Raw genomic sequence first — 14,736 nt, forward strand, 5'->3', positions numbered from 1 at the left:
CGCCCCGCTCGCACTGTTTGGGAGCAACCGGCCGAGCCAGCGGCGCCCCGGCCCCGCCAGCGCAGCGCGGACCGGCCGAGCGCACCCAGCCCGGCGCGACCCCCGGCGCTCTCCCTCTCCCTCCTCGCCATGTCCCTCAAGCAAGCGGCGGCGGCGGCGCAGCCCGCCGGCAACAACCGCAAGCCCCCCGGCGGCGGCGGCCCCGGCCTCCCGTCAGCCGCGGGGAGGCAGAACATGGGCAGGTGGGTGCGCAGTGCCGCGGGACCGGCCCCGGCTCCGACCCCGGGCCCGGCGCGGGCGCCGCTCGCCCGCCCCCGCCGCCCCCCTCCCCCCCGCCCTCGCCCCGCACCGGCCTCCATGGGCGGCGGCGGCGGCGGCGGCGGCGGCCGGGGAGGGGGGGGCGCGGGGCCCGCAGCATGGCGGGGCCGGGGCGGGGGCCGCGATGGCGGCGGGCGCGGCGCTGGCGGCCCCGCCGAGGGGGTTCCGCAGTGCCGGGGCGAGGCCGGGCCGCGGCCGGTGCCCTTCAGGCGCGGGGAGGGCACGGCGCGGAGGCTCCATTTCGGCCCCCCGCGGGGCCCGGGGCGGGGGGCGCCGCTTCCCCCGGGCCGACGTGACCCGCCTGCTGAGGAGGGAGCGGGGGGAGCGGGGGGCGCGGGCCGCACGTGTCGGGGCCGGCGCGGGAAGGGCCGCGAGCGATGGCGGCGGGGCCGGGGGGCGGCCCGGGCGGGGAAGGGGGCGGCGATCCGGCCCCGCGATGGCGGCGCAGCGCCCTCGGCTCACCCGGGGGTGGGGGGTGGGGGGGGGTGGTGGTGGTGGTGTGGGGGGGGGATTTTATTTATTTATTTGGTTAAATATCTAAGGGGTCGTTATTATTTTTAATATTTTTTTAAAAATATTTTTATCCGGATTTTTTTTTCTTTTTCTTTTTCTTTTTTTTTTTTAATAATGGAAATCGCAATAAAATTCTCGCGGGAAGGCGGGCCGCGCCGCGCCGCTGGATGGTGGCTCCAAGCGCGGCCTCGCTTTCTCGCAGATTTTTGGGGCAGGAATCTTGCAGAGGCTGAGCCCTCTCTCTCCTCGCCTCTCCCCCGCCCCACGCTCGCTGCCTCTGGAAGATTGATCCCCGCTCCTGCTCTCAGATCGTTAGCTACGCAAATCCACTCGTATTTTCTTCCCCCTTTCTTTCCCTCAAATAATAAACTCTGTAGTGCTGTGAATTTTTCCGGGGCTGTGGGGCTCACAACAAACGATGAGAGCAGGACGGTAACTGTTCTGAAGGTCACAGTCGCTCAGAGCAGTTTCATTTCGGGTTTTATTCATCTTCCTCTTCAACTGGACGTTTATTCCCACTCCGTTTTGTGCACTGGCAATAAAACAGAATTTACAGTGGCCCCATTGTTGGACATCACTGGAAATAGGGTTTTACTTTGTTCCTAGCCAGTGCAACTGGAAGCGGAAGAGCTTTGGAAGGGTTCAAAAGGACAAAAAAAATAACAACAACAATACCTCAGCAGCTCAGAGCACCGATTTAATAGTTTTTACATATGGCATTAGGTGGGATGTCATGTTTACTGGGCTCCGTCCCTGCCAACACACAGTGGCACTGTAGAGGTTAACGTGAAGGGCAACAAAACCTCCAACTTATTTTTTGAAATTCAGCCTGATGGCAAGCACTTGCCTCCATAGATTTGGGCATGAGAGCTTCAAATTCTCTCCCAAGTTTAAGATTAAAGCCACTGGATTTCTCCTATCAGTGTTGCCCTTTTGGGTCTATTGGATAAATTCTACTTCAGAACTCCTTAGGGAGTTCTGGTGGGGCTGCTGAACAACTGCTGTGTTCCCTCAGAGGTGTTCATGCTCTTTCTTTCTTAATTTTTCAAGTTATTTCTGAATGGAGGGTCTGTAAAACCACAGTCCCAGGCCTACTGGTGCCCCATGGAACACCTTCAGAGAACCTCCCCTATGGCTGTCCTTGGTCTTTTGGGGTGGGCAAATTCCAAGATGATTCATGCTGTAAATCTGACCATGTGAATGAACAACTGAGTGGCCTTTCTGTTCAGAAAAATGAAAATTTAGGTGGCCTGCATCTTGGTATCAATTTGATGCACTATGTTCTTTAATAAAAACTTGAACATCTCCAATTTATGCCAAGCTTTCTGGCCAGCAGCTCCTTTCCCTGCAGCACTAACATTCCCATGCAGAAAAAAAATTAAAAATGTTACTTTTCATGGCTAAGTTGCTCTTAAAAGCTTAGTTAGGGCAGAGAACTCTTTGATAATTACCTGTCCTGGGCCTAATTCTCTGCTGTGGGTTTGTTACTGGAAGAATTGGGCTGAGCACTTGTCCTTCTACCCCTGATCACAAGGGAAGGGTCAGCTCTGCTCACTGCCTTGCTCTCCACGGCTTCGTGCTGGTGCACATCTGTATTTCAGATTAGAGAAGGTAAAATCCTGCGTGAACAACCAGGACGCTCCAGTGGTTTTCACTCTACTATTAATTGCTTTTAGACAAAGGGAAAAAATCAGCAATGAAGGCATCCTTGAAGGTGTTCGAGATAAAAAAGGAGGATTAATACCTTTGTTATACAGAGGCCCCAAGTGAAGTGCTGTGTTTGTTTAATGTGCGCTGTGGCAGATGGGTTTGGGCTGCAGGGGAGATGCCAATAGCACAGCGAGCTGTAATTAGGAAAAATGTAGACTTGGTTCACAAACTTGCTCCCTGTACCATCAGAACATTATCTAACATTACTTTCTGTGTTTTGAGTGGAGTTTTGCTGTTATGCAAGCAGAGGAGGGTCAGCTGTCCTCTGGCTGCAAGTTGCATCTATCCCAGCCTTCCTCCATCTCTTCATCCTTTTTTTTTTGTTGTTGTTGTTAATTTTCTCCCATTGTTATTTTATCTGAAGGCAAAACAGAGTCGGGGTTTGGATGTTTCTTGTCTTGTTACAATTGTGGCAGGAGGGTTTTTTTCATTTTGGTAACTTGCTTGCCTAACTGAGCTTGGGGGTCCTGTAAGAATACATTGAGTTACTGTCCCTTAAAGGGGCTTTTTCCCCTCAAAAAGTTACAACTGAAACCACCCCCATGGTTCAGTCTCAAAAGCAAACGACACAAACTTCTTGCCTCCTTTTATTTGCCTTCTTCCTTGACATCCCTTTCTTGAGAGCCTAGCTGAAGGCTTAAGGATGGCGACCATCCTGTTCAGAGGGAAGTGAAGGGGAATGTTGAGTGCCAAGGTGCTGGAATTGAAGGGCAGTGACTGTTCTGGAGGTCTGATCACACGTGCCAGTCAGAGATTTTTCTAGCTGGCTCTGACATCTTTGTGTGGGTTTTAGTGCAACTGTGCTAAACTGCTGAGCAGAATGACTGCTTCACCTGCAGGCCTCTTTCCTTATCACTGTGAATCCACTTCAGGGTAGTGTTATATCCCTGGTTTTGAGTAACTTTTAATTTAACAACTGATTCATAGCAATGTCTGGGAAGGTTCTTCAATGACTAAGCCCATCAGCAGGTTCCAGGTGTGCACTGGGGCCAGACTCGAGTCGGGTTGTTACATACCCAGATGCTGTAGAAGATGTCACCTTGTGTGGTGACAGGAATCGACATTATTGATGCCCATATTGGGGGAAAAAACTACAGAAAATAAAGCTGCAGGACTTCTTGCATAATCTTCATTTGACACCTTCGATTCATTTGACTTTATAGAGCCGAACACTGCGCTGAAATAAAACCTTGCACTTCAGATTTCACCCTTAGAAGAAAAGCTTTGCCAGCTCTCTACGCTGAAGTTCTTTGGAGTACCCTGTAAATTTGTTTCCCAAGCTGCAACAATGTCAGTCAGTGCTCCAGAGACATCCATTCACCCTCTTTAAATTCGAGTCTTTGTAGCTGCATTTCTGCTCCAGACATTAATTGCAGGGTGGCTGCGTTTATTTTCTTAGTTTCAAAGTGAAGATGCTGCTGGAGAGAAAACTGGAGACTTTCTTTCCCATCCAGGAACAATTTTGTTTCCCTTGCATTAACTGGGAAAATACAAATGTGTGACCTTGTTTTGCTTATACAAAAGCTCTACTTGGCATGTAAACATTAAGGAGGGAGGTGAGGGATGCTAAGGAAATACTCATAAAAATAGAAAAAAATGTGCAAGTTGCTGCTGGGAAAAAACATTTATAGTGCAGCTTTTGGGCCTTGCTGGAGACTTTGCCTCTTGGGGTGTAAGTGCTGGACCCAAGGAGTTTGCACTAAGTGTAATCACTCAGTTGTTACTTTGTCCTGAGTTTGTGACTTTGCTACCCCAAAGCAAAGGGTTTCGAGCTTGGATTTGCCAGGCTGTCCTGCCTTCACCCAGGTTTACCTTTAACCACATATCTGCAATGCAAAATGGATTTTTTTTATTATTATTATTATTATTTTGCCATATTTACCCTAATGAAAATGGGGTTTTGGGTAGCATTGCCAAATTGCTACTGAGCCTTCCTAGATGCCCCCACCTCCATTTCTTTGTGTTATTCTCCTGTTCCAGGTTATGTTGAACATCTGGCAAAACCCCATCTACCTTTTGCTTTTGTAAAGATCCTGAGTTGTTTTTTTTCTTTTTCATATGTTGCATCAAAGATGTGCCAAATGATAGTTCAGACTTGAGTCTTCACCTATTGGAATGTGAAACTCAAGTTAATGGCCCTGGTTTTAGCAGAAGATACAGTTTTGGCTAAATTGTTGCACTGGTAGGATTGGTAAATATATTTCTTTTTTCATCTTGGTGAATGTGTTTTGTTTGGTTTTTTTCCAGTGGTTTGTGATTAACAGTTGTAGCTGGAAAACAAGAGGTCAGATCTGTAAAGAGACCTGATAGATCAGAGAATTTCTGCTTTAATTCTTGGCTGATGTAGAGCTTGGGACTTCTTGCTGATGTGGATGTGCACAATCAGTTTGTTTCTTGGGAGAGATGTGGGCAGGAAGAGTGAATTTGGAAACGTGGTAAGAGATGGAAAATCTGGAACACTTGGGTTGATGCTTGGAGGGAATACTCCAAACTTTCTGCCCAGTGAAGCAACCCAGTTATTTCAGGTCTAAGAATACTTTGTCGCTAAAACTGGGAGTGGTTTCCCTTGCAAAGACACGAAACTCTTTCACTTTTGATCCATAGCTGATGAGGAAGGAGGATCTTCTAAAATCTATGAGAGCAGCAGACGGAACTGGTGAAATTGTTTGACTTTGGCCAAGTTCCGTGAGCGACCGTGGTGGTCACATTTTTGGTTGTAGTAGAAGGACAAATCAAACTGGGCTGTGCCTCCTCTGTGGGGGTTCCACATCTGGTGAAATGACTTTCAGAAAGAGGAGGGTCTGAATATTACGCAAAAATGCTGTTCCAGGTTCACAAGGCTTCAGTTCTCTCGGAGGCCATTTAACAAATTCGATAAATGGTGAGATTTGCTCCAGAGCAAGTCTGATACTGTGAAGCTGCCCTATGGAAAGTTAAGGCTGATGGGTAGTTAAATAAAGGTTATTTGCATTAGAGGGTTTTTTTGATGAGATTAACACTCTGCAATAGCCTGAAAATGCCTGCTGGGCACCCCAAATCTGCAGCTCTGCCATCAGCCAATGCCCCCAGCATGTGTGATGCTCTGAGACCACAGTTCTGTTGCAGAAGCTTGTTGGAAATGAGTCAGGTGATAGTTTAGTGGCTTTTCATTTTTTTTCCTCATTAAGGCCTTTCATGGCTCTCTGATGGCTTTGCTTATTTCGGCAGAATTTATTGAAGGGTTGTTTATGTTCACTGAGAGAAGTTCCTTTGATTTTTTGACTACCCTGTGAGCTCTCTTTTATAAAGGCCTGTTATTTGTGGGTGGGGGGGGTAAGTTGTATTCAGACCCACCTTGGTGTTTTTAAAAGCCTTTAAATGCAGTTGGCATCTACTGAAGATGTTCAGGAGCTCTGAGCAGCCTGGTTTAGAGGGAGGTGTCCCTGCCCATGGGATGAGGATGGATCTTTAAGGTCCTTTCCAACCCCAGCCATTCCATGGTTCTGTGACATCCAGTTGGATTTAGATTTCAGTGTTGTTTTTAGGTAATAGCAGGCATGATTCTTCAGGTGTCTTTATTGAAATGGTTGTGTGTCAGTAAGGTGAGTCTATTTTAAAAATTGAGGGTTTTTTTAATAGAACAGAAGGTTTATTTTTGCCTCACATTACAGTGAGCGCTCCTGAAGTCATAACACAAATCTAAATCACTATGAGGAGTATTTGAAACTAGGACTTCTTGGTACAAGGGAGGAGCTTGGAATTAAGACACAGCAGTGGAGTTGAAGAATTGGAGCTGTTGGGGACTTTTTTAGCTGCAGGGGTGCTTTGGGGCTCAGGTGCCTGGGGTGAGGGCTCAGACTGACCCTTCTCAGTGTGCGGGGTGTTCTGAGCATCCCCAGGTGTCCTGGGTGCTACACAGTGACACACTGGCATTAGGAGGAGATGGTGTTTTTGGGGCAGTGGACAAGAATTACTGGGTTTGCAGGGTTGTGAGAGCAGTTAGAAATAAGCTCTGTAGTTAGAGCCCCACAGTCACATCTGGGTGGCCCAAATCTGACACTGTGACAACATTTGGAACCTCCTGGCTCAAGGAAAGGAGCCTCTGCTGTGTAGGGCTTGAGCCTGATCTGGGTCCTGGTTTTGTGTGCCATAAAGTTTTGGAATTTGCTTTAGTTGCAGGATTGTTCTTTTATTCTTACTCTGATTTTATAAGCTTAGTATTTTCTTCATTTTGTCCTTTAATTTCTCAGAGGTGACCCTCTGCCTGCTGATGGCACTCTGTAGATCAGCAGGTTGGAGATAACCCCAGTGGGTCCTTGTTAGGCTCTGCTCTCTGGGAATGCTGCTTTTCCCGACCCCATTCTCAACTCTGAATTAAGATGGGTTTGGAATTCTTGCTTGGTAGGAAATACAGCAGTTTTTTAATCATAAACCGTGTGTGTGTTTAATTGCAGAGGCCGCAGCAGTGGCAAAGGACCACCTCAGCCTACGGTGAGTTTGTGTTTCCTCCTCTTTGTGCCAGTGCAGAGCAGGAGGAAACAACTTACAAGAATGGCAGATACTGGAATATTCTCTCCATTTTTTTCCTTGGGATACCATGGTGGGTGGATACTTTAGAGTGAGATACAATTTTCTAAAGAGTAGCATCTCACATTCATTTCAGTCTCCTGGGAGAATGAGGAGAGGAAGGTTCACTTAAACTTTTGACTGCACTAATATAAATATTCTGCATTTTCTTGCAATTACAGCTGTAAATATAAATAACATTTAACTTAAGGCAGTGCTTTTTGAATTAGTTCCTATCTGAAAATTCTGACATTGGCTTCACCCTTAAACAGATGACAGTTAAGGCAGCATTTAATGAAATAAAAATAACCACTTTGTTTAGCTTTACTGTAAAATTGCTGAAGCATTATTCTCAGTAGCCCCAACATGCAGCTTCAGTTGTTCTCAAGGCTGTGTGTTGTTGGAGTATAGACGTGGCTTGACTTGCAGAACGTCATTTTATCAGAGCTAAATACATGGATCTCGATTGAAAGAGTGAATCTTTGAACTTCACTAATCAAATATTTGCCAATTTGTTGCTGGCCTGGTTTTCAAAGATGCCTATTTTTGGGGAGTGGAGCAGAAGCAGAAAGATTTAAAAGGGCTGCAGTTTGCTTACATAAATGTTTATTGAAGATACCAAGACACTTGAGGAAAACTAAAGAAGCTTTGAGGAAAACTGGTGGAAAAGATCATAGGCAAACACGAAACATCCCCAAATACTGGTCTCTAAGTGCTGGGTGCTGAGTGCTGAGCACAGGAGTGTCCCTGAACTTGTCCGTTCAGCTCAGGAAAGTGGCTGACAGTTGAAATTATGTTTTTAGTTGAAAATCTGAGAATGTGGTGAGACCCCATGAGCTGTTGTAGCATCTCTTATGAAGAGATACCAGGTATTGCAACGAAACACCTGCAGTGAGGTGAACGTGTCCTCCAGCAGCCTGGGGACACCTGCCCAGCTCTCCCAGTCAGGATTGCAGGTCCTGGTGCTGCACTGAGTTACTTTGGACTAAATTAATGACAGGGTTAGGGGCAATTTAGCACTCCACAATTTGATGGCTTTAGCTCCTGTTAATGTGTGTAATCAGGGCTGGGAGATGAAAGGATGAGGTTGAGCAGGCCTGAAAACACCTTTTTGCTTCTGCAGCACTGCAAGTGCCTTATTCTCTTGATGGTTCTTAAAACCAGCAGGGCTTTTTTTTTTTTTTCTGTTTAAAAAGAAAGCCCTGCTGACATCCCTTAAATCTGTGCATATCAGCTGCACCCAGCCAGCCAGAGAATTTCCTAAATGGATTGACATTAGGGGCTCTCCTGGGATTTTTAGCTTCTTTGGGAGGGTTTTAGATCTTTAACTGGTCTGAGAAAAGTCAGGGGCCCCCTGAAAATCTCCCCTGGCATGTTTAATATTAATATTTAATGACAAACATTCCATGTGTCTTGCCTGAGTAAGACTTTTACCCAGTGTTTCTGAGATTTTCTATGTACTGGTGAAAGCCTGGGTTGGGTTTTGGAATTTCAATATTGATGATGGCTTTCTTATTTTTCAGATTTCTTTTGATGGCATCTATGCAAACATGAGAATGGTTCACATACTCACATCAGTTGTTGTAAGTCTTCATATTTGGAAGAATGGCTCCTATAGTGACAGGGAATTGTTAACTAATTCACTAATTGTAATATAAAGGAGGGAATATTAAGCTTTAAACATTTTTTTGCCAAGGCTGAGCTTTAAAGGCTCACAGAAATTTTTGGGCTTGGAACGGTTTAGTTCACAGAGGTACAGCAGATTTCTTAGGTGCACTGGTTGTATTTTGAATTTCCTGTCTTTAGAGAGGTTCTGGATAAATAAAATGAGTCCGTGTGCAGGGATTAGAAACCTTTCTCCCAAGATTTTTGGGGAAGCCCTGACATGGCAAAATGAAGTAAGGCAGACTGTCCCACATCTGCTTGAGGCCAGGATAAGCTTTTATCCTTATTTGTACCCACACAGGCACAGATTTGGGGTTTGCACAAAACCTTCTTTGTGTGTTTTAACTGGTCAAGAGTCTTGTGAGAACCAAATATTCTCCAGTGAATATCTTAAATCCCTTCAGAACTGCCCATACACACCCAGCTATTTGAATTTGCAGAGCACAGCAGTGTAATTATAAACGGGCAGATGCTGAATGAGGAGATTGGGCTAAAAATTGAGCTGTATTTTTATACTTTGGACCTATGCAAAAGCACATGTTTGAGAAAATCACTGTAATGTCATTTGTCACGTTGGTAGAAAGTTATAATTTTGTTTTTCTTGCATTCTAGGGATCCAAATGTGAAGTACAGGTGAAAAATGGTGGTATATATGAAGGAGTTTTTAAAACCTACAGTCCTAAGGTAATTTCTTACATTTTGACTCTTTCCCATTTTGAAAATTCCTAATACCGAATCACCAACATTTGATTAAAATTCGAATATTTGCTGTGAATTATTTTTACTGTTTGTGCCTAGATTTACACGAGCAGACTGTAGATACCTAGTTTTTTGCAAATATGTGAAATTTTGGAGGGGATGACCGTGCAGTGAAGCAGTGCCTTGTGTTTGTATCTCCCACAGTGTGATTTAGTGGTTGATGCTGCTCATCGGAAAACTGCAGAATCCAGTTTGGGGCCAAAACGGGAGGACATCCTAGAGAGTATCTTGTTCAAGTCTTCAGACTTTGTTATGGTGCATTTTAAGGATATGGATACCAATTATGCCAGAAGAGGTATATTTGTTTTAATTTTTTTTTTTTAACGTTTTAAGATTATAATTCGAGGTTTTTCGAAGTAGATGCTTTAGGATCCAAATGCTGAAGTTCCTATTTGGATTCGTAGTTCTTCAAGAGTGCAAAATTTTAGCACCTTGGGAAATCAGAAATGTATAAATTAAAAAAATTTTTGAGTAGCTGGTTTAGTGTCTGGAAAGCAAAGCCTTAGCGTTTTTCCAGAATATTTTATAGATTCTATGGGAGGCAGACACATTTTTTGTAAATGTCTTTCTAAATTTCTCTGTTAAGTGTTGTACAAGAGTCATTGAATACAGAAACACTTTGGAAAAAAATTATTTCTCAGAGTCGAGCTATATAGAGTCTATACTGAGGTAACTTCTGTGTCTAAGCATGCATTCATAGAAATATTCTATAAATACTCCTGTAAACAAAGCTAAAAATTCTTTGAAAATCCTCTGTTTGTGTTTTCATTTCTCCTTTAATTCTTGTAGACCTTTAGGTAAAGCTCTTCAAAATACAGAGAGGTGACAGACAAGTCTTAAAATCTTGAAGACATTGAAACTGTTCAAATTAAACAAATCTCCGGGCAGTCTTCTTATTTTTAATGTCTGACCTCCAAGCCCCTGATTACTTTTCTGGAACCTAAGAGCTCATGAGTCAGTTCTATTCCTTTGCAGATTTCTCTGGTTTTGGGCAGCAAATCTCCAGAATCTTTATGCTTAATGTTGCTGATTTGCTGGGATATGGAATAAAAGGAAATACACAGGTTGTTATGCCACGGGGTGAAATTGTCACAGTGTACATTTACAGGTTTGATTAACAACTATCACAGGAGCTCGGTGGTTATTGGAACACAGGTTTTATTCCCATTAGCAGGGGACTTAGAGATGTGTAGGGACCTGAGGACATTTAATGAGAATTTCTCTCTTTACCTTGTACCTGTGGATGTTCTTGCCTGATTTAAAGCTGCAGAACGAGAGGTTTGTTGTTTCAAGGAATTTTTGCTTTTCCCAGATGATGATGCATAATGTCAGAGCAAATGCAGCATTGAAATGCAGATAAGTTCCAGGTTCTGGATGGGACTTGGAATTTAAATTACATGAGAGCTGTTTTATAATGGCTTTGGTATGAGCACCACTTTAATGTAAATGCAAACTGGGCTCTCCCTCACCCAATCTTTATAGATTTTGAGCTGACTGAATGAGGAATATACTACTGCTTCTAGGAATAATTGCTCAATGGACATTTTCTAGAGGGAAATGACTGTTTCAGGTTGAGCAGTCCCTCAGTTCACTTTATTAGGTGGAATGACTGAGTCTAAATCTCTTAAATACTGGAGAGCTGAAATAAAGCCATAAAGACTTGGAGCAAGATAAACTGGAAGGCTGCAGAACTTGATAGCTCAGAGTGGGTGAATTAATCTGCTTTCCATTTTGTCTCAAAAATACATTATCTGGAAATGACACTTGAAAGTGTAACTCAGTCTCTGATCACACCTTCAAATTAGAGCAATGAGGGACTTTCCACTTCCTGGGAAATGAAATAAGCAAGGATTCAAAAGGCTGGAAGTTTATGAATGTGCATGGAGGAACTGCTGGCCTTTTATTCCTGTAAATAAACCCAAATCTTCGTGGTACTGGATGATTTAGAGTGAAAACTGACTCTGAACTCCTGCCTCAGGAGTTGGTGCTCCTTGTTTGGGGAATTGTCCCTCCTTGGTGCTCTGGTTACACTTACCTAGGAACAGAGACTTTTAAATTGTCTAACCCTCAATGGTTTTTGGCTTTCACAGATAAGTGAGGAGAATTTGGAAATACTTGATTGGAAAGGCTTTAAAATCATAATTAAATAAAAGGGTTTTTCATGAGCGCTCCATTGGGAGGCTTACCTGGAGTAGGGATGTTGGGATCTGATGATCCTTGTGGGTCCCTTCCAACTCAGAATATTCTGTGATTGTCTCTGTGTAGTTTCTTGCCCTGTAGGAGACTTCCGGACTTTTGTGGAGCCCTTGAACTAAATTAATTTCTGCAGAAGATCCTGCTTTGAAAGTTTTAATGCATCCTGGTCTCCCAGTTCAGTATAAGTATCCATGGATTTCATTCTGGCATTTGGTCCCTGCTGGGCTGGAGGATGTGGGCAAATGGGCTCCTGGCTGTGGGTCTGGATCTTCTGCTCCATCCTCAGGTTTGAGTAGCAGAGATGTTCTCTGCATTGTGGGAAAAAGTGACTGGAAGAGGAATGGGAAAGAGCAGCAGGCGGGGAGAAAGGGAACGGAATGGAAGAAAAGAAAGAAGAAGGAAAATAGAGTTGTGTGCGGAAAGCCTCTGCCAGAGCCTGCCAGGCAGCTCCCAGTGCTGCTATCACAGCCCTGCAGCTTTGGGGCAGGGAGCTGATAACCCACCCAGAGAGTTCAGGGGAGGAGGGAACACCAGTGCAGGCCTGGGGGGTGGAACTGGGAGCAGCACACGTGGGTTTGTGCCAAGCATGACACTGCACCTTCAGAGGCATCCAGGGAGAAAGCCTGGGGTCTGCCCAGATTGCAGAAATTGGGAGGTTTGGGAGAAAATGGGTAGGCCTGTGCAGACAGGGGTGTTGCGGCTGTGAATGTTCAAAAAATCAATGTGTCCCTGCTTCCTGGGCTCAATTTGCAGCTCTGTCAGTCTGCACAGACCTTGCAGCTCCTGGAGGTGCTTGTTTGGCTTCCAGAGGAATGGGAGGGAGTCACCTGAGGGTCTTTCTCTGCAGAATTGAGGTTTGCTGCAGTACGGGCAGGCTGATGAATGAAACATACCCTGCAAAACTCAGGTGAAGCTGTATTGCAGCCATCATCCCCCTTTCAGACTGTTCTGTCTGCTTTTAAAGAGGGACTGACACTGATTTCTCTATGTGCAGTGGAAATCAGCTGCTAAAAACCCACTCTCAGTGCAGACTGAAATCCTTGGCGGTACATTAATATTATCACATCTTTTTGCCTCACCTTTGAGTGCTGAGATCTTGCTGCTGCCGGGTGATTTGGGCTCCTGATTGATGCAGGAGGTTCTCTTTCTCCTGATTCTACACAAGAAGTGTTTCCTGGAGCCCTGAACGCTGGTCAGTCCACAGAGCTGGTTTGCATGGGATTCAAATTTCAGTAAGGCTTTGGAGTTGCCTTCTTGGCTTCTCGTTAAAGACAAGACAATTCAAACATCATAACTTACTGGTAAAGTAAAAGACTCCTGCAATGTTTTTATTGTTCTTTGGCACGCTGAGGAAAATCCTACAAATCCAATGAAAAGAAAGGCAGAGGAGAATTGGCTATTTGAGTTTTTCCTTGAATTAGCTCTGAGAGTGGCATCCTTCCAGAGAAAGTGTTGCAAGGGGAATAGCAGAAGGCATCTTATGAACAAAGGAAGGAAATGTTGGCTTTGCAGAGCCGGTGGTAACTGGTTTTAATGTTTCAAATCAGTAGGAAGCAGTTACAAAACAAATCAGAGTTCACTGTTGAAACCTTTAAGGTGAAGCCTCAGTTTACTTTGACTTGATCAAAGCTTCAGTCAGTGGCATCAGCACCTTTGGCACGTAACACTGATTGGTTTAATGGCATTTCAACTGCAGACTGGCACTTAATTGCACATTTGTGCTCTTCACCAAAATCTGTTTGTGAAAACAAGCATGTTAGACATTGAAATTAATTAAACCCGAGCTCTTAATTGCTCTGTTCTGGCACTTTTTTCTTTAACTCATTTAGTAGCGCACACTTGAAGAATTTGCCCCAGCTGAGTTTTTCACAGAATGTGTCTTTTTAATTTGTCTTAATATGAATTTCCATTGCATAGAGTTCTACTTGGGATTTTTTTTTTCCATTCATGAAAAATGATTTCATCATTTTTTACCAGGCTTTAAAAGGAGGTCTTTGACACCCAACTCCTCTGCTTAGGAGATGTCACATTAAGCAGGTACAGAGGCAGTGGGGGCTAATTGAGTGTTACAGCCTCAGCCCCTTGTTTCACCAGGTTCCATTTGATCTTTAACTCGGGTTTTACCATGTAGAAAAGGGATTGATTAAAAATTTGGCCGTGTCAAGGTGTCATGTGAATTGCTTGTTCAACAGCTCAGAGATAAGAGGCACCAGATAAGGGGGAAGCTGAGCCTGTGCAGTGTCTTGTCAGTTGTTGCTCTGCCACTCAGCACTTGTAGCAGCAGCTCATGCTTTACCTTCTACTTTATTAATCATCTTAAGAGCAACATTTTTGGTTTGGAAGCTGTTACTTTTAGAGCTTTTTACATTCATTCTCAGTTTTGTTGCTGATTAGTTTTGGTAGAAGCTTTGCTGGGTTTTTAGTTTTGCTCTCCTGAGTGCCTGCCCTGCTGTTTGTTCCAGGGAAATACTGATCTGTGCCTTGAGGTACCATCCTGCTGCATTTAAACTTTGCCTGGATGCTCTTGAGACCACATTGTCTGGCTGGGAGTGCCTTTGTAGCTTGAATTTCTCCTGTCTTTGGATTTTCTTTGAGTTGTAGAGGTTAAACAGGCACAGTCTCTACTTGTGACTTTAATTGTAAAATGGGAGAGGAACGCAGAGCAGTGGAGCTTCTTGTGCCCTGTGATATTCTGGGTTTACTGAGAAACTCAGCAGTGACTGCACACATCCTACTGAGACCTGTAGCACTTGCTGATAGTGGAGTTTTTGTTTTGACTTGGGTGTTTTTTCCATCTGTATCATTACAATAACAGCGCTTCTGAATGTTTATCTGGCTGTTTAAATAAGAAAATTAGTGGGTTGAGTAGATGAGTCTTGTTAAGCTGGTATTTTATTCACAGTATCCAAAATGGCACAATTGTGTGGAGTTTGCCTGGAGGAATTTAATAGAAATTAAGGAAACACCCTTCTGAATACACAGATTGCCTTCATCAGGTGCTGCCATCAGGCTCCTCATTCATATTTATCT

The 14,736-nt window shown here is 44.5% G+C and overlaps 1 protein-coding gene across 13 annotated transcripts in view; it reads left to right on the forward strand.

Annotated features, from left to right (window-relative positions):
- Positions 1–15: 15 nt before the first annotated feature.
- Positions 16–14,736, forward strand: part of ATXN2 (ataxin 2) — a 49,679-nt gene continuing 34,958 nt past the window's right edge. For all 13 annotated transcript variants that reach the window (XM_066199475.1, XM_066199476.1, XM_066199481.1 and 10 more), the window contains exons 1-5: positions 16–242; positions 6,975–7,011; positions 8,610–8,669; positions 9,364–9,435; positions 9,655–9,805. In XM_066199475.1, coding sequence (XP_066055572.1) covers positions 130–242; positions 6,975–7,011; positions 8,610–8,669; positions 9,364–9,435; positions 9,655–9,805 — 433 coding nt within the window. In that variant the 5' untranslated portion in view covers positions 16–129. The remainder of the gene's footprint in view (positions 243–6,974; positions 7,012–8,609; positions 8,670–9,363; positions 9,436–9,654; positions 9,806–14,736) is intronic.

This window comes from Chamaea fasciata, unplaced genomic scaffold (genome assembly GCF_029207755.1).
Source record: "Chamaea fasciata isolate MVZ Bird 193981 ecotype frontalis unplaced genomic scaffold, bChaFas1.0.hap1 SCAF_18, whole genome shotgun sequence".
In the NCBI taxonomy this organism is placed as follows: Eukaryota; Metazoa; Chordata; class Aves; order Passeriformes; family Sylviidae; genus Chamaea; species Chamaea fasciata.